The following is a 26,553-nucleotide window of genomic DNA, read 5'->3' on the forward strand; positions in this document are numbered from 1 at the left end:
TTTGGATGTGTCCAAGCACAGAAGCATAGGGTCCTGCCTTCTGCTGAGTCAAACCAGTATTGTCTACACTGACTGGCAGAGGCTTTCCAAGGAACCCGGGACCACCTGCGTTCCAAGCTACCCCAGAGATTGAATAGGCATCTGGCAGAATCCAAGACCAGGGAGAAGAGTCGGTGGAGGAAGATTGGAAGAAATTTAAAGACTATTTACAGAAACATTGCAAAATTACTGAATGTTAGAATGATGTTGGAATGAATTTATGTGATTTTAGCAGAAATGTTACAAAGATTGAGGAAAAAACAGACTGCTAATTGGTGAAAGGAGGGAAAGTAAAGTTATATTAATATCAAGATAAATTACAGGACAAAAAATTTGAAAAGACGGAAAGGATTTGCTGAAATGGATAATTGACCTAGAATACAAAAAAGGGAGGTGCGAGGAGGTCAGGGAAATAAGCTAATGAAAGATAAGTAATGGGAAGATTTGTTGTATTTTTCCTTTTTTTTCTTTTTGCTTAATGGATTTTAATTCCCTGCTTTTTCTTTTTTCTTTTTTCTTTTCATTTTTTCATTTTTGTATTTTATCTTATTTTTGTTTAAAATGATGTTTTTTGTTTTCTCTTTTTGTACCTCTAAAAATTTTAATAAATATCTTATATAAAAAAAGAGAGAGGTTGAATGGCCATCTGTCAAGGATGCTGCTATGGTATCCTACAAAACAGATCATCCATTGAGCACGGGGGGGGGGGGGGTGGAGCAAATGACCCCCCAAAGGTCCTTTCCAACTCCATGTTTCTATGGATGGAAGATCCTACAAGTGAAACTGCCTTACATAGAGTCAGACCAGTGTTCTGTCTGACCTCTTTTGTCCACACTGAGCTCTCTGAAGTCTCAAGCATCCCAACTTCATTCTCACTGGACATCTTTTTAAACTGGGATTGGATCTGGGCTCTTAGCTCCTCTCTGGGCTGGGCCTGTTGCATTCATCCTGGACTTCTTTTCCTTTTCTTTTTTTGGCAGGACAAAAGGGATTTCGTTTCAGTTTTTAAAAAGTTCACCATAAGAACAAGTCTCTTTGTTTTTAAGAAAAAGGAAGATGTCACCAAAACGGCTGAAAACTAAGCAAACACGACTATGAGCTAAAAGCTGGCTTAGGGAGAGAGAGAGATTGGCCAAAGGAACAGGTGTATACAACACAGGGAAATTACAGTTTTTAAAAATACGCACTCTAATGCAGCTTCCATGCACTTATTCCTAGCACGATAAACCAACTGGAAGGTGGTAGCTTTGCCTTCACTGGAAGTTTTTATACAGCCATCTGTCTGGGATTTCTTAAGCTGTGATTCTCGCGCTGTAGAGGGTTGGACTAGATGACCGCTGGAGTCCCTTCAAACCCTACAATTCTATGATACTGTGAACCTCAAATGTCCACTGCACAAACAGTTCCTAACCTGATACAGCCGCTTCTCGTGTATGTATTTATTTGGGTCTTTGCTATTGTTTCTAGGACAGATGGATAGGCTCAAAGTTCTGGATGTGCCTAAGGCATTTAGAAAACACTCCCTTAAAGGGCAAACTCAGTTAGTGGCTGCAGATGAAAATACTGCCAAAACAGAACCACGGAGGTAAAAGTGATGTCACCAAATGTTCGTGTGTAGGCATGCTCAGAAGGTTTGCTGAAATGCAAAATAATAATAATAATCCAGCCCAAAACCCCTAAATGGGACCACCTCCCACCCACCCCCCAAAATTATACTCCAGTGAGGGCTGAGAATGTTCAAAAACCACAGAATTTGAGTTAGAAAAGAAAACAAAGAAAATCTGTGAATGGAGGTGGCGGCGAGTGTCTTGGAGAACAGGAGAGCTTTTGTCTTGCAATGTGTTCGGTTGCAGAACCCACTTGTCCATTGCAGAATCCAGCCTCAGAATTGTTTGGTGTGAATTCACAGGTCTTTTCAAACAAACAAAGGGGAGCAAACGCAGCCTTCCCTAAATCCTTTCGCCACGCTGTTGGTTGACCCTTTTGGGGCTTTCCCCGGGAACAGGAAACACAACCAGGGAAGACCCTTGTCTACCCTCTAGCTGCCTTGCCTGAAGCTGTGGATCTGGGTGGAATACTTCTGCAGCTGCCCCGCGGGATCGTCGTCTTCCCCGCAGTGCTGCTGGTAGTGTTCGTACAGTTTGGACCTGCTGCCCGCACCGGGGGCCTCAGCAGCAGGGATGTGCCCGTTGGACATCCGGAGAATGGTCGAGGTGAGAGACTTAATATAGTTCTTGGCCAAGGTGAGGGTCTCGATTTTGGAGAGCTTGTTCTCCGCCCTCACATGGGGGATGACCTCCCTCAAGGCCTGGAAGGCCGCATTGAGCTTGTGCATGCGCTGCCGCTCCCGTTCGTTGCTCTCCAGCCTCCGCAAGCGCCTATCTTTGCTACCTCCCCAAGGCAGTTTCGCGGGCCCGGAAGGGCTCTTCTGGCCTTCGTTGTTCCTCTTCTCTTTGCGCCGCAAGCATTTCCCGAGTTCCTCCCCGGCAGGGGCTGGCTCTTGACGCAAGGTGTCTTCGGGCATCGCGTGCCGACGTTTCGCACCTTTGCTTTTGGCCTTCATTGTCGGTGTGATGCCAGGAAACCGGCTCCCAGATCTTTTGCGTTTATTTCCTTGTGGAAGATGTTGCTGGCACCAACCAAAGGGCTGTTTGAAAAAGAAGACACTAAATTAGTTGCCGACAGAGCCAGAAAATGCATTCTCACCAGATGTCACTCAACAGGGGTCTGTCGGGTTTATATATTCAGGATATAGAGGCAGTAGAGTCCTGAGTTTGGTGGAAAGGATTGTCACTGCAAGGGTGGATCTGACTTTTGGAATGCAAAAGCGTGGGTGGGTGGGCTGCATTTATAGCACACTTTTTGTTGTTATATGCAGGCAACTCTCTACTTGTGCCTGACTACACACATACGTGGAGCAGGGAACCTGGAAATGGCACAAAAGAACTGGAAAGTCTGTAGCTCACGGACAGACCCTCCCCAGAACCGGAGGAGGATGACCTCTTCAGGGTCCAGGGAGGGTCTCCTCATAAGCTGGAGGCGCAGCAGGACTTTGCTGAGACTGCTCAGCCTCCCTGCCTAACAGCTGACAAGTGGGGTAGCACAGCAGCCGCTGCTTTCCTGCACATCAGCTGATAAGCCTGCATGCTCCACTGGCATGCAAGGAGACCCTCCCTGGAGCACAAAGAGGATGTCCTCTTTGGGCGCTGGGAAGGGTCTCCTCATGAGCCATAAGGGCATAGGTGCCAACTCCCTGAGGCCCTGGGCACCCAAGCACCCACAAAATTCCCCATGAAGGGGCCAGGCACCCACAAATTTCCATGCCAGAGCCATGCACACTGCATGGCACCCACAGCCCCGGGCACCCACGGTTGCTGGGCCATGCTGGCACTCCTGCATGAAGGTGTCTCCAGGGTGCTCCCCACTTATGTGCATTTCAGTTATACGTAGGGGCCTGGAACGTAACCCCCAGATAAGTGGGGAGTCACATCTTTGTGTATGTATGTGTGTGTGTATGTTTATTGTATATTCCTTTTCTATTATTTGTTTATATAAACTGGTATCCATAAAAAAAGAATCAAAGCCAGTTTACAATAACAACACATAAAACTGTGCAGTTTAAATCAGAAATCGGCACACTATTGCGGGAAGGTGTATTATTAATTGCCTGCACAGGCCTGAAGGAACTGAGAAGTTTTCAGCAAGCGCTCAAAACAGAAGGTGCCTGCTGAACCCCTCTTGGCACAGCATTCCACTGGCCTGGGAGAAGGACATGAAAAGACTCACATCCTCGTTATTGTCAAATGTGGAAGTGATATATAATTTTTAATGTTTTGCTGCTGCTGTGAGCTAAACTTGGTTGTTGGAAAAGCAGAATGCAAATATTAAACCCAAGGCTAGAAAACTAATAAAAGCAGGGAGAGGGAGCTGGGATAGAACGTCCCCCTGCTATGCTTTGTATTTTGATTTGGAAGGGATTTCTTGCGACTTCCGGGTCGGCGCCATCGCCGAATGGCGGGCTCCCTCCGAGCTCCGGAGGGAGCCGGCTTGGCAGGGGCTGGGTCCTACCGCACCGGCGATGCGGGGACCCTTAAAAACCACGGCCAGATTGAGGCCGTGGACATGGAGACTCGGCTGGCACCGTTAGCGCTCTCCCGACTCGTGAAGGAGCCTTTTTAAAGGCTACGGATCGGGTGCCGGGGAGAAGCGTGGTGCTTTGAGTTCTCTGCTATCCCTGCCGAGCGCAGCCGCATGCCATCCGGCGGAGAGCGCTGACTTCTTCTATTGAAAATTCGGCTCTAAAGGAGAACCCGTGAGTAATTGGAATATGGACTAAAAAAAAAGGGGGATAAATTTTTAAAATTCGGAGCGAACGGGGGAGGTGGAAAAAAGGAAGTCAGCCCACCCCTAAATTGTAGAAGAGCCAAAACAAAGGACTGGACAACTAAGATCGAGTGTAACCTTATCTTGCCGAATCAGCAACTTCGCGAGGGAAAATTATAAGATTGAGCTGGAGGAGAAAAGTGGAATTGTTTTAAAAAAAGCAACCCCCCCGGAATCCCTGGAGCGATTCGTGAAACTGCCTGGAGAAAAGTGATGGAGGTTTTGACAGCTGTCAAAGAGCTGTCAAAAAGGAAGATTAAAATAGAGACTTTGTTATGAGGACTTTGCCGGTTATATTTGTTACAAATTGAATACAAACTGTTTTAAATATCGGTCAACAAGCTACTTGGTCTGGTGGATGTGATTCTGGAAGGGAACTTTGTTACTGCAATCCACCTAGAGGAGCCGAGGGACATTGCATGTGTTTTTCACAGGAAATCTGAACAGCTGAATGGAACTTTCAATCTCCTGGGAAACTGCAGGAATGGAACATTATTTTGTCTACAGAGGTCTACACACTACAGGAAACAATGGAACTATTTGTTGGAAAATGAAAGGAACATGATGCAATGCTTTGCTCCATGAATAACAAACCTCTGCAGAGACACTAGAAACTTTTGGAAAAAGAACATTTCTGTGGGAGAACAGAGAAATAAAAAGGAGGAGAATGATTGATAAGAACAAGGAAACAACAAGAACTGGACAGAACTGGGGGAACATTTGGGATATTCAGGTTTGACAAGCTTATGGATACAAAATTGGAGTTTTTACTCCTGGATATAAAAACCTGGATAGAAGAAATGGGCCCTTATTTGATAGACTCCTTCTACGATTGGATATCCGTAATTAAAGACTGGCAAAGAACCGGAGGGACATAGTGTAATGTGGGAACTCCAGGAAGATATTAGAAGTGGAGGGATAGGTGAAACGCAAAGGGGAAAGAGGGGAGGGAAAATTGGAATCCAAAGGCTGTAAAATTATTATTCATATTTATCTTATTTTCATCTGTACTATGTTTGAAAGGGGGAAACTCGTGGAAGGGTATAGATCGATCTTAGGGGATGAGAATTTGGATAAATTGGGTTATTGATGAAGAGTGTAACTTGGGGATAAGAATTTGTTGAATTTAATTGCTTATTTGGAAGATTTGGAACACAAGAGGGGGTAGGGAGGGGAAGTCCTAGTTATTGGCAATAGATTGGATTTAATTTGTTTTGATTTGTTTTAATTTGGAAAACCTTAATAAAAATTATTATAAAAAAAAAATGGAAGGGATTTCTTGCATGGAGTATTAAAAATGGCAACCTCCCCCTCTCTTGCCTGCTTGGGAGCAGTACCACTGATGCTCTTGTGTCTCCCAGCCCTTTAAAGCCAGGACAGCAAAGAGCTGGGAGAGCCCAGGCAAAAAAAGCTGTTCCATACTAGTAAAATACTGCAGACCCTGAGTCGTCTATCCCACCTCCAGGCAGACAATAGATGCAGAGCCAATGTTTATCTTTCTCATCTGCACCCGCCATTCCTCAAAGGGAGCTCAGGCAACACACTTGGACTCAACCTATTTATCCCACTCATAACTCTGCAAAGTAAAAGAGGTTGGAAAATACCCAATTGCCCAAGAACCACCCAGTGAGCTTCAAGGTCAAGCAGAGAGCTGGACCACATCTGCTCCTCCCAGTCTCTCGCCACTCTCACCCAGGGATGGAGAAGCCTGTGGATGCTCTAGGCATCTCTGGACTGCAACTCCCTTCATCCCTGACTGTTAGACATGCTTGTGGGGGCTGATGGGAGTTGGAGTGCAAGAACACTGGGAGGGGGGCAACCAGTTCCCTCCCATCCCTGCCATAAAGAACCCCAAGCTGAGATGGGGAAATCTGATAATGGCTGATTTCCATTGTGAAGGACTGTCTCGCCAGAGTGGTGCATGCTCTAGTTATCTCCCGCTTGGACTACTGCAATATGCTCTACGTGGGGCTACCATTGAAGGTAACCTGGAAACTGCAATTAATCCAGAATGCGGCAGCTAGACTGGTGACTGTGAGTGGCTGCTGGGACCACATAACACTGGTCCTGAGAGATCTGCATTGGCTCCCAGTACGTTTCTGAGCACAATTCAAAGTATTGGTGCTGGCCTTTAAAGCCCTAAGTGGCCTTGGTCCTGTATACCTGAAGGAGCGTCTCCACCACCATCGTTCAGCCCGGACACTGAGATCCAGCACTGAGGGCCTTCTGGCGGTTCCCTCATTGCGAGAAGTGAGGTTACAGGGAACCAGACAGAGGGCCTTCTCGGTAGTGGCGCCTGCCCTGTGGAACGCCCTCCCTTCAGAAGTGAAGGAAATACACAGCTATCTTCTTTTTAAAAGACATCTGAAGGCAGCCCTGTTTAGGGAAGTTTTTAATATTTAATGCTGTATTATTTTTAACACTTGATTGGAAGCCGCCCAGAGTGGCTGGGGAAACTCAGCCAGATGGGCGGGGTATAAATAATAAAATTATTATTATTATTATTATTATTATTATTATTATTAGCACCAGAACCTCCCTCTGCCTGGGTGCAAACTGCAATAGCAGAAAAATGCAAGTAGCAGTTCAGCATTTCAGAATTCTAATTCAACACCTGGACATGAGAAGAGTCTGGAGGATTAGGCCAATAGCCCATCTAGTCCAGCATCCTGCCCTCACAGTGGCCAACCAGATGCTTGTGGGAAGCCCGTAAGCAGGATGTGATCACCAGATCACTCTCCCTTCTTGCAATTTCCAGCAGCTGGTACTCAGAAGCATGACTGCCTCTGACTGACTGACTACTGGAAGCTGAAAAGCTCAAATTCAACGTTTTGCAGACTTTCTTGAGTAATCTTGAGACAGAAAAAGATTACCAACTTTCTAGATCAGGGATGGGGAACCTGTGGCCCTCTGGATGTGGTTGGACTTCCACCAGGCTCAGCAAGCATGGCCAACAGCCAGGAACAATGGGACAATGTCCAACAACTTCTGGAGGGATGTGGGTTTCCCACTGCTGTGTCTAGATCCAGTTCTATTTCTATGATACTAACGGCATCCATAAAAGGGGTAGATTGGTAGAGCTAGATGGATTAGCTCATAATTTCTAGAAGCAATGGAGCCATCAAGTTACTATGACCCAAGCTTGGTCTCTGGAAACATTTGCTACATATGAATCCATGTTGGAGAGAATGGTCTTCACCATTGAACAACAACCAACACTAAGGAGCTATATTTGAGAGGAGGGCTGTAGCTAAGCTGTAGAACATCTGCCCCACATGCAGAAGGTCCCAGGTTCAATCCCGGTCATCTCCAGGTAAGGCTGTGAGAGACTCCCTGTCTGAACACCTAGAAAGCCACTGCCAGTAGACAACAGTGAGTTGGATGGCTCTGACTTGGTATTAAGGCAGATTCCTGTTATCCAAACAGTTGTGTATTCAAGGTGAGGTTTTTAGGCAAGGAGGTTAACTCAGACCATGCTCAACCTCTTTGAGAGGCAAAATGCCATTAAGGGTGGGAAACTAAGCTATATATATTCTCTATATAGAGCAGAGCGATTAAGCCATTTGACCCAGCAGAGATTGATTAAATACTAGCAGCAACAAAAACAAAGCAGGCAAGTTCATATGCTGTCCACTTCCTAAGTCCTCAAAGGTAAGCAGTTGGCTGCAGGAGGCATCCGACCCCAGCTATCCAAGGATAGGAGATCTTCCCATACTGTTCCAAGGTTGCTTTTAACTTAGGGTCCGCTGCCCCTCTCCTCCAAGCTTTATTCTTTATCTCCAAACAGCACCATAAAATCATAGAACTGTCGGGTTGGAAGGGACCACAAGGGTCATCTAGCCCAACCCCCTGCAATGCAGGAATGCGGGACTTGAACCCAGAACCCTGAGATGAAGAGTCTCATGCTGTACCGACTGAGCCATTCTGGCTTGGTACCTCAATAATACACATGAGCACAGCAAATACTCGAGTATGTATTAATTATGTTCAACAGGCAATTGCATTGGGCTGCAGTTCCCTGCTGAGTGCACATGGTGCGGCAGAACAAGGCGCAGGGAGTCCGTTGGGCATGTCTCCTGCCCTCTCTCCCCTCTTTAGGAAGCTGCCTTACGCCACATGAGACCAAAGGCTCCATTGAGCTCAGTACTGTCTACATGACTAGCAGTGACTCTCCAAAGTTTCAGACTGGGAACATTCTTCAACATACTTGGAGATGCTGGGGAATTAAATTATTGGCCTTCTACATGCAGAGCAGGTGTCCTAGCACTGAGCCCTTCCCCATGCTAGCAGTACTCTCTTTTCATGACTTAGGTCCCCATATGCATTGTACATGCCAAGCAGCATCAGACCACTTTACAAGGGTCCCCCCAAATAATCCTGGGGGAAACTGAGTTGTTAAGTGTTGTTAGGAAACCCCCATTCACCTCGTGGAAATACACTTCTCAGAGTGGCTTAAGAATCATTGCCTCTTCCCAGGGCACTCTGGGAAATACAGCTCTGCGAGGTTACTAGGGCTCTCAGAACAACACTCAGCACCTTTAAACTACAGTTCCCAGGATTCTTTGCAGGAAGCCATGATTATTTAAAGTGGTATGGTACTGCTTTAAATGAATCATGTACAGTGGTACCTCGAGTTAAGAACTTAATTCGTTCTGGAGGTCCGTTCTTAACCTGAAACTGTTCTTAACCTGAAGCACCACTTTAGCTAATGGGGCCTCCCGCTGCTGCTGCTGCTGCGGCGCTGCTGCACAATTTCTGTTCTCATCCTGAAGCAACGTTCTTAACCTGAGGTACCATTTCTGAATTAGTGGAGTCTGTAACCTGAAGCGTCTGTAACCCGAGGTATCACTGTAGATGGGGCCTTACGCTGTTGCATCTGCATCTCCACAGATCTCCAGCAAAAAGCTATATACTTGAGAGCTTCTTCTTTCTCACTATTCTGTCCACATTCCACTTCCCCCTCCCCAAGGAGCCAAAGGGCCGCATGCATAGCTCGCACCTCCATAACTTGTCATCACAACAACCTTGTGAGGTAGGCTAGGCTGAGAGACAGCTCAGGCTTCTTGGCGATTTTGGTCCCAAACTCTTAATTAGCTACACCACACACTGAGCCCTGGCAAATTTAGGACAAGTAAAAGATGTTCCTGATCCAGAACAAGACCCATTCTAAAAGAAGAATGGATTTTTAAAAAATGCAATGTTTTGCACTGATAGTTTTAAGAGCATGTGTGTCAACAAACCCCCCTTGATTGCTCTCCTGTTCAGATTCCAGTCTTTTCACCAGGATTTTCGATTGTGAGCGGTTCTGAATAAAATATAAAATATGGGGCGGATACCTACCCAGCAATGGGGCAGATGACAGCAGCAGCATCCTTAACTCCAAGCTGGTGTGGTCTGTGAGCAAGGTGCTCACATGCAGGAAAGCAAGTGCTTTGAATTCCTCTGCCTCTTGCAGACTGCTTGCCGGGGCTAGGACACGTCACTTTAATGCACAAACAGGTGAGAGAGGAGGAGTTTGGCTCGGTCAAGTCTTTTGCAAATAAGCCAAGAGGTGTGTGTGGCAGTTGTGAAATTATAAGAGTGTTTCGCCATGCGGCTGAAGCTAAGCAAGGATTATGCAGTGTGGGCAGGGATCGCAGAAGCAACATGGGCAACCCCCCCCCCCGTTTGCTGCACAAGAGAGAGTGGGCAGCAGAGGGGGGAGGCTGGTGGCCTTACAGCCATGAAATGCGTTTTTGTTTCTCAGCCAGCCAGGTGAAGCAATCAGGGATAGGTCAGCCTGACACACACCAAACCCTCCAACATTTCTCCAATGAAAATAGGGATGTCCTATTCAGTAATATCCTGCCAACCTAGCAGTTCGAAAGCACGTCAAAGTGCAAGTAGATAAATAGGTACCACTCCGGCGGGAAGGTAAACGGCGTTTCTGTGCGCTGCTCTGGTTCACCAGAAGCGGCTTAGTCATGCTGGCCACATGACCCGGAAGCTGTACGCTGGCTCCCTCGGCCAATAAAGCGAGATGAGTGCCGCAACCCCAGAGTTGGCCATGACTGGACCTAATGGTTAGGGTTCCATTCAGTAATAATCGTAGTAGTAGTAGTAGTAGTAGTAGTAGTAGTAGTAGTAATCATTCTTATTCTTATTCTTTATACCCCACCCATCTGACTGGGTTGCCCCAGCCACTCTGGGCAGCTTCCAACATCTATAAATACATAATAAAAAATCAAGCATTAAAAAACCTTCTCTATACAGGGCTGCCTTCAGATGTCTTCTAAAGGTTGTAGAGTTACTTATCTCCTTGGCTCGGGAGTCGCATAACTCCATACCCTCCAACATTTCTCCGATGAAAATAGGGACGTCCTAAGGAAAAGCGGGACATTCCAGGATCAGATCAGAAACCGGGATGGCTTCTGTTAATCCGGGACTGTCCCTGGAAAGTAGGGACACTTGGAAGAAAGATATACACACACACACACACAAACACATACACACACACACAACTTTTCGCTTTCTTCCACATAGAAAAACTGCAAACTGTCAGGGAACCTGCACACAAATCACACACGAGTGTTACTCTCTAGCTCAGGCATCCACCAACTCGGCCCTCCAGATGTTTTGGGACTACAACTCCCATCATCCCTAGCTAAGAGGACCGGTGGTCAGGGATGATGGGAATTGTCCCAAAACATCTGGAGGGCCGAGTTTGGCGATGCTCTAGCCCATTGTGGAAGCAGCTATCAATGCATTCTTCCATCTCAAGCAATGTATACCATTATTATAAATTACATTTGTATACGGATGTGTAACAACGTGCTTCCAACATATGTAAAGAGAAATGGGCGTTACCCTGAGGTTGAATAGAATGAATATATGGGTAATGTGGTCGTCATTGGCAACCCATCCATTGGGTTGTTCAGGTTCAATTCAAGGCGCTGTTCTTACCTGTAAAGTTGGAATGGGGAACTTGTGAGTCTCAAGATGCTGCTGCACTCCACCTCCCACCATTCCTGACCATTGGCCAGGCTGGCAGAGGCTGATGGGAGTTGGAGTCCAATAACCTCTAGATAGTTATAGGTTCTCAGCCCCTCGAGTGAAGCCTTAAATAGCTAGGGACCTTAAAGTAGAGTGGGTCGCGGGTGGCACTGTGGTCTAAACCACTGAGCCTCTTGGGCTTGCTGATCAGAAAGTTGGCAGTTTGAATTCCTGCGACGGGGTGAGCTCCCGTTGCTCGATCCCAGCTCCTGCCAACCTAGCAGTTTGAAAGCAAGCCAGTGCAAGTAGATAAATAGGTACAGCTCCGATGAGAAGGTAAATGGCGTTTCCATGTGCTGCTCTGGTCTCAGTGTTCTGTTGTGCCAGAAGCGGCTTAGTTAGTTCTGCTGGCCACATGACACGGAAAAACTGTCTGCAGACAAACGCTGGCTCCCTCGGCCTGTAAAGCGAGATGAGCGCTGCAACTCCAGAGTAAGCAAGACTTCAGGCTTGCAGAATTTACTTCTATCTTTTATGAATTAATTTATATATATATATTATTATTAGCCAGTTCCACCATCTAAATCCAGGTGCAGTGGTTTGGGCGGAGCCACAAGTAAAATGATGGACCATGGAGGAGAGCAAATTACTGACTGCATCCCCCGAGTTGCATACACTAGAACACCCTGTATATGAAAGTGTTAAACCTACATTACCTGCATTACTTATTATTAGTCATTTTTTCTTCCCAGAAATGAACTCAAAAGTGATATACAAAAACAAAGATTAAAACAAGAATGAAAAGAACACAACGCACTCATGTAGTCATGAAAAGGCACTGGGTTCCCCTTTTTTATTCTGCTCTTTTATATAATTTGGCTGCTCTCGTATCTGGTCTCTGGGTGTTTTGATCTTTTATTAGCTACTTAGAATTTTTAACGAAGCTGAATAAAGCTTAATAAACAGCTACCAGACTTTTAGAAAACATCTAAGGCAGCTCTGTTTAGGGAAGCTTTTAATATTTGATGAATCATTGTATTTTAATATTCTGCTGGAAGCTGCCCAGAGTGGCTGGGGAATTATTATTATTACAAAGTGCTGCTTTCAGGTGAAGCTACATCTTCTCACCTGTCAGTGCCAAAGCTGGGTGCTCCTTGGAGCTCAAATGTGCAACTAGGTAAAGGTAAAGGGACCCCTGACCATTAGGTCCAGTCGTGACCGACTCTGGGGTTGTGGCGCTCATCTCGCTTTATTGGCGGAGGGAGCTGGCGTACAGCTTCCAGGTCGTGTGGCCAGCATGACTAAGCCGCTTCTGGTGAACCAGAGCAGTGCACGGAAACACTGTTTACCTTCCCGCTGGAGCAGTACCTATTTATCTAATTGCACTTTGACGTGCTTTCGAACTGGTAGGTTGGCAGGAGCAGGGACCGAGAAAAAGAAGCTCATCCCATTGCGGGGATTCAAACTGCCAACCTTCTGATCGGCAAGTCCTAGGCTCTGTGGTTTAACCCACAGCACCACCCGCGTCCCCTCCAAATGTGCAACTAGTTTGAGCTCAAATGCTCAACTCCGACACAAGCAATCCGCGCCAGAGTACTGGAGAAAGAGCAACCGCAGCAGAAGCGACCCACCTTTGGGTAGCAGTCGATAGTGTTTGCCACCACAGCAATGGCATCAGACCTCGAGCGAGAGCAGCTATGGCAAACCCAAGGGACACAACACAGCCAGGAGAAAGAGGAAAAAGCAGGTGTGTGGCATGCCATTTGTACCAGGGCCAGTCCTCAAAACTTGTCAATCCTGTTGCTGATATCTGGCTGTGCTCCCTTCACCATGATCAAATGCCATAATTGAAGAACCTGTTCTATTCACCCTAGCAAGCTGTCAACGTCTGTGCCACCACCCAACCTTGAAGACTGGTTAACGGTACTTTGTAAAACAACTTAATCCTAAAATCTCCTGCATCAACAGATTTTTTAAAAAGTGAAAAAAGATGTGGCGTCGTTATTATAACAATCACCCCACTTGACCTATATCCAAAGGCAAGGATGAACCATAACTCATTGGTGAAAGCTTCACGTTGCGTCAGGTTAGGTGGCACAGTACGAAATGCAGATGGGACACCAGGATTTATAAATATATACCTTTATTTTTATTTTGCATATTAAATAAGGTTCTTTAAATTACAAGCAGTCTTGAATCACACTATGCATGATCAATGTACAGTAGAAATATTACAGTTTTAAAATTTACACAATTTAAAGACAAATTCGACCTGAAATTTCATTGACTAGAATATTGCCATAAACCTCATACCTGTATTAAATTTCCAATAGGAAAACCTCTCCCCTATGATTTTGTAACATAAATTTCCTCATTTACAAATAGAGTAAAACATTGTATATACACACAGATACCATTTACCATTAGGTGACAGCTACCACTGTGCAAGATCAGACGATTTATTAAATGGAACCAAACATCTTAAACTCATTCAAGTTTCATTTGAAAATAAAAACAAAAACCGGGCTGGTGGTACTGAACACTTTCTTCTCTCTTCTGTACTCTCATCTCAACAATCTGCCCTTAAAGACTTGATTATTATTTTTAAAGAAAGGTTATTTTATACAACTTAAAGCTGAATTTATTTATTTTTATTTTTTACACTCCATTCTTATTTTTAAGGCTATTTCTTATAAGGCTAATAAGTTTCCAATTCCACCTTTCAATCTAAATAGCCATTTTACCCGCAATGCAATTTTAAACTGAGTGCATAATTGTGTCTACCGCCTCCCAAAAAAACCTTCCTAACTAAGCTGTCTCCCTCTCAAAAAAGACAAAAGAATCAGAACTGCATATAAATCAATCTAAAATACTGATTTTTAAAAAGTAGGCATGAATGGCTCTCGTTAGTGCTTCATTAAGTGTTTTTTTAAAAAAGAATCCATTCATTTCCAATAAAAGCGGTGGCTTTCCCCTTCTCACTTGTGCACAGAACTTGGAAAATTATTTATCAATTAAAACTCACTTCATTTTGAATTGCTGCATTGCAAATGTTACTTTACAGGGGTGGGATCTAGGTGAAGGAACGTAGGACCTACTGAGTTGTATCCAAAGCTAAACCAACTCAAGAGTATACATCCATTGGAATGAATGAACTTGACTGACTTTCAGCGGGTCTACTCTGAGTACAAGTGGCATTGGATACCACCCTCCATCTTTCAGCCTGATCCTCTTTGAACGGCTACACTACCCTGGCCATTATGAGAAGTCCAGCTTCAATTTACAAAACACATGCACGGCCCCTGCAGGGGAACAGCAAGAGCACAGCTGCACTGGTGCAATTGTGGCACTGCTGCTCCTGGTTCCAGGGCTTCTTAACAACCCCGCAAAATTTAGTGTTAAATAAGCTATTGCTAACGCCTTGCTCTGTTCCCTAAGTGACTCTTCCTCCTCACCTTGGAGCAGCAAAGACGAGAGACCCCTTCAACAGCCAAAACTTTCTGGCTGGGCTCTGGTGCCTTCAGAAGAAACACAGGAGGAGAACTTTACAACATAAAACTTCTTCCTAGCAATTCATTCTTAAAACTGGGTTGTGGGTCAGGGTGGAATTGCTTGTTTTAACATTTACAGGTGATCTACTGGGGGGGCCAGTAGGGAAGGGGAGAGAAGCAGGAACCCTAAATACATGCAGCAGCAGCAAAAGTTGGGATAAGATTCCCTCGTGTTAATTCTTGGATTTGCACGTCTGGTCCTAAAGTCACTATCCTCCTTTAAAAACACAGGCTTTTAAGTCTGAAGAAAAGCTACAACTCCCCCACCCCACCCCGCTGCCCCCTTGAAGAGAACTGTTACTCGCAACCATCACAACGAATGCTAACCTGCTCAAATCTTGCAAGACACACAACTGTCGTCTGGGTAACTAAGGTGCAAAAAAGGACACAGAAGTCAGCTTGTGAACCATGCAGTAAAGAAACCTCTACGTGGTTTAAAAGGTATAAATTTGGTCTTCAAGCGACGTGTTAGGGCTACTAGCCTGGATTTGTGTGCATGTGTGTGAGAGAGCTTTAAAATGCACTCATTTTAAGAGCTTTTGGTTAGTTACAGGTGCCTCACAATATCGTTTTGCCCACTATGAAAGAGTTTTGTGTTCATGGGATGTACTCTGAAATTCTGTCTTGCTAATGACACAAATGCACTCTGGGTTCTCACCACAGAGTGGAAGAACAAGCGTCAGAGATAGCGAGTTTGCATTTCATATGGCCAAAGCAACAAGTGTGTGTTAGGTTCCATCACGGTCTGTGGAGATTATTATTTTTTTAAGCCTCCCTCATGATTAGTGCCAGCCGTATGAATCCATTCCAGGAAGTGTTTTCTAATGCCCCCCCCCCCGAAAGCCCGGAAGCCACTCAATGCACCAGATGTTAGGTTTGTGGTTGGCTGCATCTCCAAACTGTGTGAAGTCCCAGTGTGAATTCCAATCCGGGACTAAGCAAGCCAACTTCTATCTGCAGCATGAGACTCTGGAGTGCCGATTCTTTGGCAAAAGGGGGCAGGAAGATGCCTCAGGCACCCAAAGAAAATGCAGTCATGAGGAATGCACACAAGTGAGATTAGGCTATTCATAATTTTCACACTTAAAAAAAAATTGGATAAAAGAAAAGAATACTACCAATGCACCTCTTTATTCCATAAACCAGGGGTGGCTAAGCTGTTCCTCTCCTGAGGCTGTAGGCTTACAACTCCCATCATCCCTAACCATTGGCTATGCTGGCTGGGGCTGATGGGAGTTGGAGTCAAACAGCATCTAGAGAGCCACAGCTTATCTCTTTGCCATAAACTAAGTCATAAACTACAAAGTTAGGGGGCCTATACTTTCTGCTGCACAATTCCATATATTGTTGAAAACTCAGTAGGGCAGGTTCACTTTTGTGTTTCCTTGCTTTTAATTTTATTACATTAAGAAAAAGCAGGAAGGGGGGGGGGGACAACCTAATCCGACTTTAAAAATCTCCCTGCTTGACTCAGGCCTGTCCAAGAGAGGAACAACCACTCCAAATAGACCCAAGGTTGTAATGTGTATTTTGAAAATTAATTCAGTGCACACTAAAATTTGCTCTTCCAAGAACAAACATTGCGGGATACTCCAAGCAGACATTTCTCCAAGCTTTAGAGAAAAGTTGGCACATGAGATCATGTTGTGGGCAAATGCTTGAAGCAGTACATGTCTCAAGCTGTTCTATTAATTTTTTTTTACACAAATGAGTTCCTTGTGTAATGGGGGAGTCCATAACTCACAATTTTAATGCACTTCAATTTCTGCCCTCCACAGGGCTCATGAGAACCAGCCTGGCTGAAGGAGAACGGCAAAGGAAAACCCTCAATACTTTCATACATTCTTTGATGAGAAGGTTTAAAAGCTACCAATTTTCATGCCATTTACAGATGTCCTCAGACCTGAAGCAGAAAGAAACCTGTGCAGGTCAGCTGGATAGCTTAATTTTTTAAAAAACAAAACAAAATAAAACTTTTTTTACACATGACTTCCACTGCCAAAGCTGAGGCTGCAAAACACATTTTACAGCTCAAGTGCTCATTTTAAGAGTGAGACGGGGGGGACAGGGGACGACGACCCTGCAGCTTATATTCTGAGTTCACCACACTTAGGAGAGCTATACACTAAACCCCTTCCTATTTTATGAATGCCAGAGTAGCTTTCCATCAGCAGAACAGGGCTCCGGCAAGGGATTTAAAAGCTCTGGAAGATCTGGGTCTAACACCACACTGCCAATTAGCCCTTAAGTTTCTATTAGCCATCCTTAAGGTATTAGAAGTACCGGTTTTGCATGGAAACCTGCAGTGTGCCAACTACAGCTGGCACAGAAAGCCCAAATCCCTATTGAAGATTGGTTCTCAAATATCCACAGGTGACGCCTGCTCTGCTAAAGCTGCTTCTTTAGAGAATCTCAACTTCAAACACAAAGAGAAAGAGCAACTGTACGAGTCAACACATCCCCTTTTACATGGCATCTGCAGAAATGTTAACACTTCCCTGAAGATGAGATGAGCGATTCAAGAAGTTACCCAGTAACCAAGACCATCATTTAAGGACACACACACACACACGGACATTGAGTCTTCCAGATGTCTTGGGTGCAGAGGGAAGCAAACAGAAGAATGTTACAACACCACAATTTTTTTTTTAGCCAACTATAACTAAAAAGTCAATTCGTCAACCACTGTACTGCAGATGGGAATATAAGAAAGTGAATTGCCCCTTTAGAAAAGTGGATAGCATACAAAGCTCCAGAAATTATATAAACAGGAAGACTCAAGCTCTGTACACCCCAACAAGTACGCTGTGCAAAAAAGGGGCACAGGAGCACAAAGCAAACCAGTTAGGCAGGTAAAGGACCCCAACAACTTCCATCAATCAAGAAGCAAAGAAGAATGGCTTTGTACAATGCAAAGGGACCTGGGAAGGGCAGTTACTAGTTCATCTGAAGCTAAGCAAGGTGTGAAGTCTTTGAAATATGGCTTTCTACACAACAGCTCTCAAGTCAGGCAGCTTCAAGTGACATAGCCACCTTCTGCTCAGCTATGTACAATTTTACATGTTCATAGAGATAATACATTGAGAATACAAAAGGGTATGGTACAATCCTATATATAAACCAGAGCATAACTTGTACATATTCGTTACAAATTGTCTGCAGGATACTTCAAGTACTTTGGGGGTAGGAGAGGGGGGAGAAGGGGAAAGCTAGCACATGATATATATTTTTAAAGGAAATGCAAAATGCACCAGTTTTCAAAAAAAAACAGTACACTACAAAAAGTAACATCCACCTTCAAGTTCAGGTCTTGATCTAACATTGCCTTCAGGGTGTGCAAACATCTTGATTATTGGATTTCAGCAGGTCTGCTTTGTTTTCAGATGCAAGAGGGTAGTCGTTGTTTTTGAAAATGAAAATATTGGCTGTTAGGCAAAAAGCAGAAGTGACTCCCCACAAAATGATGACCATTCACCAAGGGAAGAAGCTTCAGTCTTTTTCTCCATCTTCACTGCTCCCTGTTAAGAGACACAAGGCTATTATTAGAGGTTGAGGCTTTGGATATTCTGCCTCCAGAATGAGTTCCTTCAGACTGTGGAATCCTCTCAAGGCCTGTTTCCCAGGGACCTTTTCCTGGACAAGCTCTGCTGAAATTGCAGCAGGCGGGTGTGAAAGTATTGAAAAGAACACGGGTGCATTTTTGTGCAAATCAAATACATAATAGTGCCCCAGCAGTTTGGGCCGTTTCCCCCTCCTCCAAAAGTGAGATTCTGATGTTTAAAAAGCACCTGAATTATCCATCTCCTGTTATGAAATCAAACCCAGGGACACAGCTGGAAGTCTGTCAGGCACAACTGTCTAAATCGCACAGTTCAATGTCAGGACATAATAGAGCTAACTGCACTATTTAAACACTGGCCTTAATGATAAACAAGCAAATACTCCTATCTAATCAGCACTCTGCTGAACCCAATATAAGCTCGTATACCAAACACCAAGGACCCACAAGCACCAGGGGCATTTAGGTGCTCAAAAATATCCTAGTTTTATGATTAAAAATAATAATAATCTAGCCAGTCGTGAACTTGCTTATTTGGTGTGCTTTAAATTCCAAAGGACTTGGGAATTCTTTTGGGCAAAACAGAGTCAGTTCACGGCTTGCACCACTCCTATTCGTTTCCAGTGAAGACTGGGCAAAAGAACCACCTGGCTGGGCTGCATAGGCCAGACATATCTACCTGAGATTTTACTCTCTGTTCTGCCACCTAAAATCCACCCATCTTGCCACACAGTGAAGCCACTTCTACAGGCAAGCTACATATGACGCCAAAGAAAAGGAAGTAGTAGGTATAAACCAGGAAAGGCAAATACACAGGGATTACAAAGGAGAGCCATGAACAACAACAACAACAACAACAACAGGCAGCAGCTATTTAGGAAAAGGATGGGCAGAAGGTAGATCTACTTTCCTTACTCAAGATTTTAGCATCTTTTAATAATGGCTTGAGCAAGCATTGCTCGAAAACCATACTGATGTAACAAACGAGTGCTTGAAGGAAAATACTTGCCTCCCTGTTCAATATCAGAATCCGTAAGGTGAGTGAGCGAGAAGCTTGCAATGTTTGCTGGAGAGATAGAGAACCTGGAGTAAGGTAAAGGATTCGACCAGTTTTGTTCAGAGCTTCGAGGCAGTGGTGGTGGGGAGAAGTACTTTGAGGTCTGAAGAGAAGGCTTGGAACTAATGAGGCTGTTTGCTGCCTTTGCTATGAAAGAGGGCTCTGGAGAAGAGAAGTCGTCGTCCCATTCAAAACCTCCACCTGGAACAAATCACACACACATTAAAATAAAATAAAAACCTGGAGAAAATGCCGAAATCTCCAGGGAATGGAACTTGCAATTAGTTCAGAGAACATTCTCTGTGGATTAGGCTTATAGCCAGTATCAGAAATCTTTAAATGCATCAACTGAAGCAGATGAACTGTATGCAAAATTGGAAATATGATAATGAAGCACACACATGCTATATTTTCCTACTTCTAAGAGCACAAAACCAGATTTTTGAATCCTTAGGTAGACACATGGGCAAAATAAAAAAAATAAGGTGATGCATGACACTGATTTTTGCAAAGTGAAGCACAGAGTATGTCACCAGATTCCCTTATATATTCTCTTTGTTAGGGATGGATGGTATACAAGGAACAAACTCTTCTGATTGGATTTCTCCTTGCAGACCACCACACTTCCTTAAATTTAAACTTAAATCTGAATATTTACTCTGAAAAGTGGAATTTCTGTTCAGCATGTGATCAACATTTAAAAGTTATTTCGGAGCTTTGTCCTTTATGTTCATATAGTCAATAGAGTGGGTGACCAAGCAAATTCTAAACGCATCAACAGAAGCTTCACAAGTGAAAGGAAACCACAGTTAAAACAAAGTAAGGGTGGTTATCCTGTCTATACAGAGGAAGCTGCCTCATAATGAGATACCCCATTGGCATATCTGGCACAGAACTGTCTGGCATCAACTCTCTAGGCTTCCAGACAAGATTACTATCCCTATCCAATCTAGAGATGTTGTTAGTTGAACCAGAAACCTTTTGCATGCAAAGCTCTGCTACTAAGCCATGGTCCTCCTTTTAAGATCACTGTAACATCAACATCTTTATTGGGAAACTGCAACTGGATTAAACTGAAGCAAGCTTGGTTTTAGATTAATCATTGGTCGTAATACAAAAGTCAAGTTATGTACATCACCGATGAACATGGTCAGTTAGAACAAGCATTCAAGCAAAGAAACAAGTGGAAGAAAACGTACTTGTTTCGCTTGGGAACTCTGCATCTTAATTTTATAAAGGAATACACTTAAACTTGCAAGCCAAATATTAAGTACCTTCTTCATCTGTAGAACTTTCTGAATTTGTAAATTTATTCAAGTAACCAGGGCCTGAAGCAGGAACAGGAGTGTTATCAGAATCCGAGTGGTTTGATTCTGTAGCACGATTTCCGAGCTCTTTGGTTGGTGTTTCCTAAAATATAATCCAAATAAATACTATTACTTCCATTACTGTATGCATGTGATGCTTCACCAGTTGAAACCATATTGAAGATCTACAGTGTGGTATTTCAAAGCAGCCCAGATTTTCTTGGTTTTGGGGGATAGGGGTGGGGATGTCGATGTACTACCCACCGAGTTCACAGAATCATAGAATTGTAAGGGACCCTAAGGATCATCTAGTCCAACCCCCTGCAATGCAGGAATATGCAGCTGCCCCATATGAGGATCGAACCTGCAACCTTGGCATTATCAGCACCACGCTCTAACCAACTGAGCTATCTAGCTAGCAACTGCATCATCATGCATTTCATTTTACAACTGTTTACCGTTCTTACTGCATGGCATTTACCGTACTCTTATTTCCAGGGGCTGCAAGCCTGAAGTGGGCAGGGCTAACGCAAAAATAGGTGCAGCCAGGGCTGAAAGTCAGCAGGGGGATCCCATACACTCACCTTCAGCTCAAAATAAAGGCATCTTCAAACCTAATTGCCTGATGGGGAAACTTTTGGTATGGGGAGGCACCATACAACACGGGGAGGGTTACCAACAGCAGCAACATCTTCTGTGACCGGACTTCCAGAAAGAACCACAGCTCCCACAATACAGCACCCTCAAGTACCAAAAAGATTCCTACCGTATAAAACCTTTTGTGTGGATCAACAGACCAAAAGATCTTGGTAAAACATAACTCAATTATTTTGGACAGCACTCAAAAGTTAAGAAACTCTGCACCATTCCGCAAACCTAACCATCGTTCATTTCTAGAGGTTTGGTTTTTTGTTTTGTTTTGCTGCTTTTTAAATATAATTAAAGGCCTCAATTTGCTGTGCTAGTTTGCTTTCCCACAAGGTATAAAAGGCACCTTGTGGCCTATCTTATTACAGAAGTAGGAACTAGATACACAACCTTGGACTTCTGTAAAGTAGGTCAACTATTTTCAGAGAGAGGGAGAGGGAGTGTACACACACAACCGTTCTAACTCAAAGAACTACAGGCAACCCCAGTGTTCTTCACAATCACAACTGTAGGTTACAGTAACCACCAATTGTTTCGATCCCCATGTGCTTCTTTGCTTAAATCATTGCCATTTAGTGCAATTAGGAGGCGAGTTTGATACAGTTAATGCAGCATGGCTCAGGATGATATATTTCTTTATAGAAGGCCACTTCTTAGTGGGACACTGACTAGGAAAATTACAGGTAATCTGAATATTTTAGTTATATTTAATTGTATTTATCTACCTCTGTACAAACGAGGTATGGACTAAACAGGATAGATCGAGGAGCTGATAAACTTGTTCTATGATGCTCTTATTTTAGAATGAACGATCAACTCCACTCGTCCATCTTAGTTCAAACCCTTAAAAATCATGTGGGACAACAGGAATTCGGGCTTTTCACTTTCTTTCATGATTTAACACAGCTTACGTGTTGTGGCAATGATTTATTGTGAAAGCACCAAACTGTATGAAGAGGAAACAAATCACGATCTCTGGCTTTCGCATTACACCCAAACTAAGGTTTGTTTCAATCCAAAAGGAAGTCATCAGAGCAGAACCGCAATCTGTACTTTGGACATCGTGCTAAGCCAGAGACAGCAGAGTGGGCACAATCAAATTGAGCACATCTTTCTATGGCTTACTGTGATCAGTGTGCATATCCATTACTTGCACAGCTTTTGAAAAGACAAGAAGAGTCTGCAGGATCAGGCCAGTGGCCCATCTAGCCCTGCACCCTGTTCTCACAGTGGCCAACCAAAAATCCATGGGAAACTGAGCTTAACAGCACTCTTCCCGACCTGAGATTCTCGTAATCTCTATCGTGAACTCCCACAAACACACAATATTTAGATTCTATGTTTTTTTTCTGCAACAAAATATTTGCATAAGATTATGAAAACTCTGGCCTCTGAGATTATGTGGCTATTCTGTCTTCTCCTCCCCTACATCCTTGCACAAACGTCCATTTGCCACAGTGAGCCCAAGGTTTCCAAATTGATGGTGACCTTTCCACCACCAGCAGGCATTTACATTTTAGAGAACAAATAACGAGAAAAGCATCAGATACCTGATCGAAAAGATAGACTGTGACATCATCAAAGAACGTTACGGCTTTCCTCTCATTCTTCATAAAGTTTTCAGAAGGGTTGTTCTGCCCTGGTGGCTTCGGATGTTTTAACAAGCTCCTTAGATGTTTGCCATCATCCCTATCCGTAAGGATCACCGGTACTTGATGGACAATTTCCTCATCGCTGTCAGAGCTAAGTCCATGCAAGTGGAAAGTTCTCATATCATCCTCAGAATCGTCACTGTTCTCATCTTCTTCATCAGCATCATCCCCATCCACTGATAGATCAAGCATCCCAGAAACATCAAGTTTACCAAGGTATTTTCCTTCGATGTCTGGCTCTTTCAACTTATTGTGACCTTCAAAGTGGCACACTAAGGATTTTTCCAACACTTCAGCAGGGCCATACAAGCTAGGGGTGAGCTTTAGATCTCTCTCAGGAAGGAAGTCTGCTGTGTTAGTGCCTGTGCAAGAGACACTTCTGGGGGAATCCTCATATATGATCTCAATGTCATCTTCATCAGTAGGCTCTAGTTCTACCACAGGTAGCAATGAAGCTGTATTGTCACCTTTATGAAGATACTCTTGCTTTGTTTCAGTGGTCTCCAGCTTCTCCTCCAACTCTAGCTGCAAGCGTGAGTTCTTTGTGAACTGGTGACTGGCTACTTGATCATCACTTGACCGATTTTCTGCATTTTTATGCTCTTCTATTTCAAAGTAGTCACTGCACATACCACCCTCTGTTCGTACTTGAGCATCTGCCAATGTATTTGTAGCCTCAGATTTCTTATCTAGTTCAGAATCGTTATCAGAAAAATAGGCGGAATCTCTGTACGAATTCTGGATGCCACCAAAAGAAGTCTTAGAGATGCCTTCAAATGTGTCCATGGTATTTGCTGTGTCTAAGTCTGTATTGACATCTGGCGACAGAATGATCATAGGCTTATCACGCAAAAGACCATCACCAGCAGCACTGGACAAAGCCATGTCTTCAGTGGAGTTGCTGCCAACAAGGTGTGAAGTCCATTCAGGAGACTCCAGGTTTTCAGTTTCATAGCCACTGTCAGCAGGTTTATCAGGTGGCAAAGGTTTCTGTGGGCTCTGACCCACTAAAGACTCTAAGACCTCAATAACATCTAATGAATCCAATGAGTCCGGTGTATCAATAGACTGCCCCATACTCTGTGTGGGAGCTGATAAACTGTCCTCCAGTAGACTGTCATGACTTGTACGGTCTGAAGGAAGGACAGACGAAAGCGCAATGTCTTTGATCGGGGTCTCCTTGTTACATTTCTGAACCTTGGTTAAAGCTTCGTCAATTGGCTCCAGAATATACTCATCACCTTGCTCTAATCCAGATGGCTTATTCTTCAGATCCTCAATCAGCTCCCCCCAAGAACTACTATTGCATTTAAGTTCCTGCTTATTCTGCTGTCTTTCTTCCTCTTGAGCATGGAGTGCAATGCTATGACCGGGGCTACTCCCATTAGTTTGGTTTTTGGCATTCATGGATAACGTTTCATTAAAGCCAGCTTCAGAGACTTGATCCATGTCAAGGTAAGAGTAATCAATACTGTGGGCAGAGTTATCATTAACTTCTATGTTAGGAGAGGGTTTTTCAGTTCCTGATAAGGGGGATACCTGCTCCTTCTCCATCGCAGGTGACCTAGGAGACATTTGACCTTGCATAAGGGGCTGGGGCGGAATACTTTTGTTTTTATTTGTGCTCATTTGCACAAAATGTTCGTCTTCATGGACTGGAGAATTCCCATCCATTTTAAGTTCAACCCCCAGAGAGTTTGTATTTGGTGGATCTAGCACTTTTGTGTTGTCAGATGCTCTTTTTAAGTCACCACCACCAGTTCTGTTACTCAGTGCCCCCTTTAGTAAATTATTCTCTTGAAGGAAAAGAAAGTTATCCGACAGCTCTTCTGAAGTCAGTAAGCTAGGATCGGACTGCATTATGATATCCTCCTGCAAGCAAACAGCTTCACTTTCAGAAGCAGGTCTGGGACTTCTCTTCTGGAGCTGATCAACTACAGACTCCTCAAGACCTGAATATGAAACTGCTTCAAGCTCGACATGAATATCATTTAGATCAGCCAACTCAAACCTATTTCTCATATCTGTAAATTGTTCCATTCTGTCGATATCATTAAATATATCTTGGAAAGGACTTTCAGGACAATGAACACGGAAATCCTGTTCCTTGGGATATGTATTGTAATGGAGAGAGTCCCTATCTGTAGTGGATTCAGCAGCAAAGTCCCCAAGAACTATGAAGTGAGAGTTTTTGTCCTTTACAACTGCATGACTGTCCATGTCAGTCATCAATATAGAATCCTGGTTATCAAAGTTTACACTATTGTCTCTGCTCTTCTCTTCTAACTGGATGTAATAATCATTTCCAACAGAAGTGTTTTGGGCATTAAACACGGGAAGTTCCCCAGGGACACGAAGCACATCCTGCCCACTTTCAACCTGATTCCCAGGTCCTTGCTCTGTAAGTGTATTCTCAAAAACCTCCACTGGGAAGAAGATATTGGTGTAAGTCATTCCCTCATCAGGATTTGCCTGGCTGCATTCAAAGTGGTCTTGTTTGGCTGCTTCCCAGATGCATTCAAAGTTGAGCCCTCGACTTGTTTCAGTTACCGTGAGAACTTCTTCCATCTCACGGCCAAACCTGTTGCCTGTGAAATGATCCAGGATTGGAAAGGCAGAGTTACCAGAGGACTCTCTGTTTGAAGTATCAGGCTTGAGATCATTCCACTGTTGAGGATCAATCACCGAATCCCTTTGACTTTGCATACGGAGATAAGTTAGAAGCTTATGCACTTCGTCTGCTGTTGCTCTCTTGTCTGGAGACAGCCAACAGAACTGTAAAATTTCATACCTATGAAAAGAACAACATATTCCATTCTCAATAATGTAGGTAATAATGGCCATTAAGAAAAGTCAATGCTGTATCAGGACAATTCCTTTCAATAGGCAATAAGTCTTCTTAAGTTTGAGAAACGTGCCAATTGTTTTCCTTCTACTTATTAAGTGCTTGCAAACTTTTTACTACTGTGACTTATTTTTGGCATTACAAAACAGACCTCCCAATATTCAATATCTGCTCAGTCACAATATCACTAGATGGTCACAGGGAGCCACAACCTGCCCTTTCCTATTAGTCTTAAATAGCTATTTTAATGACTGATGAAATTAATGGAATATAACTGGATATAGGCTTCAGATACTCAAGTTTTACCATCTATCAGAATATGGCTGCTCAAGACGAGGTTCTGACAGCTTTATCTGCTTCTCTTTTATGACCTGCACCAGGACTTCATCATCAGATAAATGCGAGTAAGGCTTCACAGCACCGCTGAAAAGCTCCCATAGCGTTACACCTAGTGACCTGCAAAAATAAAAGTCTTCAATAACAAGATGCCAGAACACAACACAATTATCCCATCATGGTTCTCAGTCCATAAGCTATGTC

The 26,553-nt window shown here is 43.9% G+C and overlaps 2 protein-coding genes and 1 long non-coding RNA gene across 4 annotated transcripts in view; all 3 read right to left on the reverse strand.

The window, feature by feature from the left end:
* LOC310831412 overlaps window positions 1-26,553 on the reverse strand; it is a 149,583-nt gene that overhangs the window by 40,311 nt on the left and 82,719 nt on the right. The gene's annotated exons all lie outside the window — the stretch shown is intronic.
* BHLHA15 (basic helix-loop-helix family member a15) lies at window positions 838-10,172 on the reverse strand. The gene is made up of 2 exons (XM_083711890.1): window positions 9,763-10,172; window positions 838-2,686 (listed from the first exon to the last, which is right to left on the reverse strand). The coding sequence occupies exon 2, from the start codon at window positions 2,600-2,602 to the stop codon at window positions 2,078-2,080; it is 525 nt and encodes a 174-aa protein (XP_083568016.1). The 5' UTR covers window positions 2,603-2,686; window positions 9,763-10,172; the 3' UTR covers window positions 838-2,077.
* LMTK2 (lemur tyrosine kinase 2) overlaps window positions 13,521-26,553 on the reverse strand; it is a 47,628-nt gene continuing 34,595 nt past the window's right edge. Inside the window, exons 10-14 of one of the 2 annotated variants that reach the window (XM_083711280.1) lie at window positions 26,320-26,469; window positions 23,067-25,959; window positions 20,836-20,971; window positions 19,514-19,762; window positions 13,521-18,463 (exon numbers count right to left, since the gene is read on the reverse strand). In XM_083711280.1, the coding sequence (XP_083567406.1) occupies window positions 18,435-18,463; window positions 19,514-19,762; window positions 20,836-20,971; window positions 23,067-25,959; window positions 26,320-26,469 (3,457 nt within the window). In that variant the 3' untranslated portion in view covers window positions 13,521-18,434. Of the gene's footprint in view, window positions 18,464-19,509; window positions 19,763-20,835; window positions 20,972-23,066; window positions 25,960-26,319; window positions 26,470-26,553 lie in introns of both variants that reach the window. The other variant, XM_083711281.1, reaches the window with a different exon arrangement.

This window comes from Podarcis gaigeae (genome assembly GCF_964106915.1).
Source record: "Podarcis gaigeae genome assembly, chromosome: 14".
Classification (NCBI taxonomy): Eukaryota; Metazoa; Chordata; class Lepidosauria; order Squamata; family Lacertidae; genus Podarcis; species Podarcis gaigeae.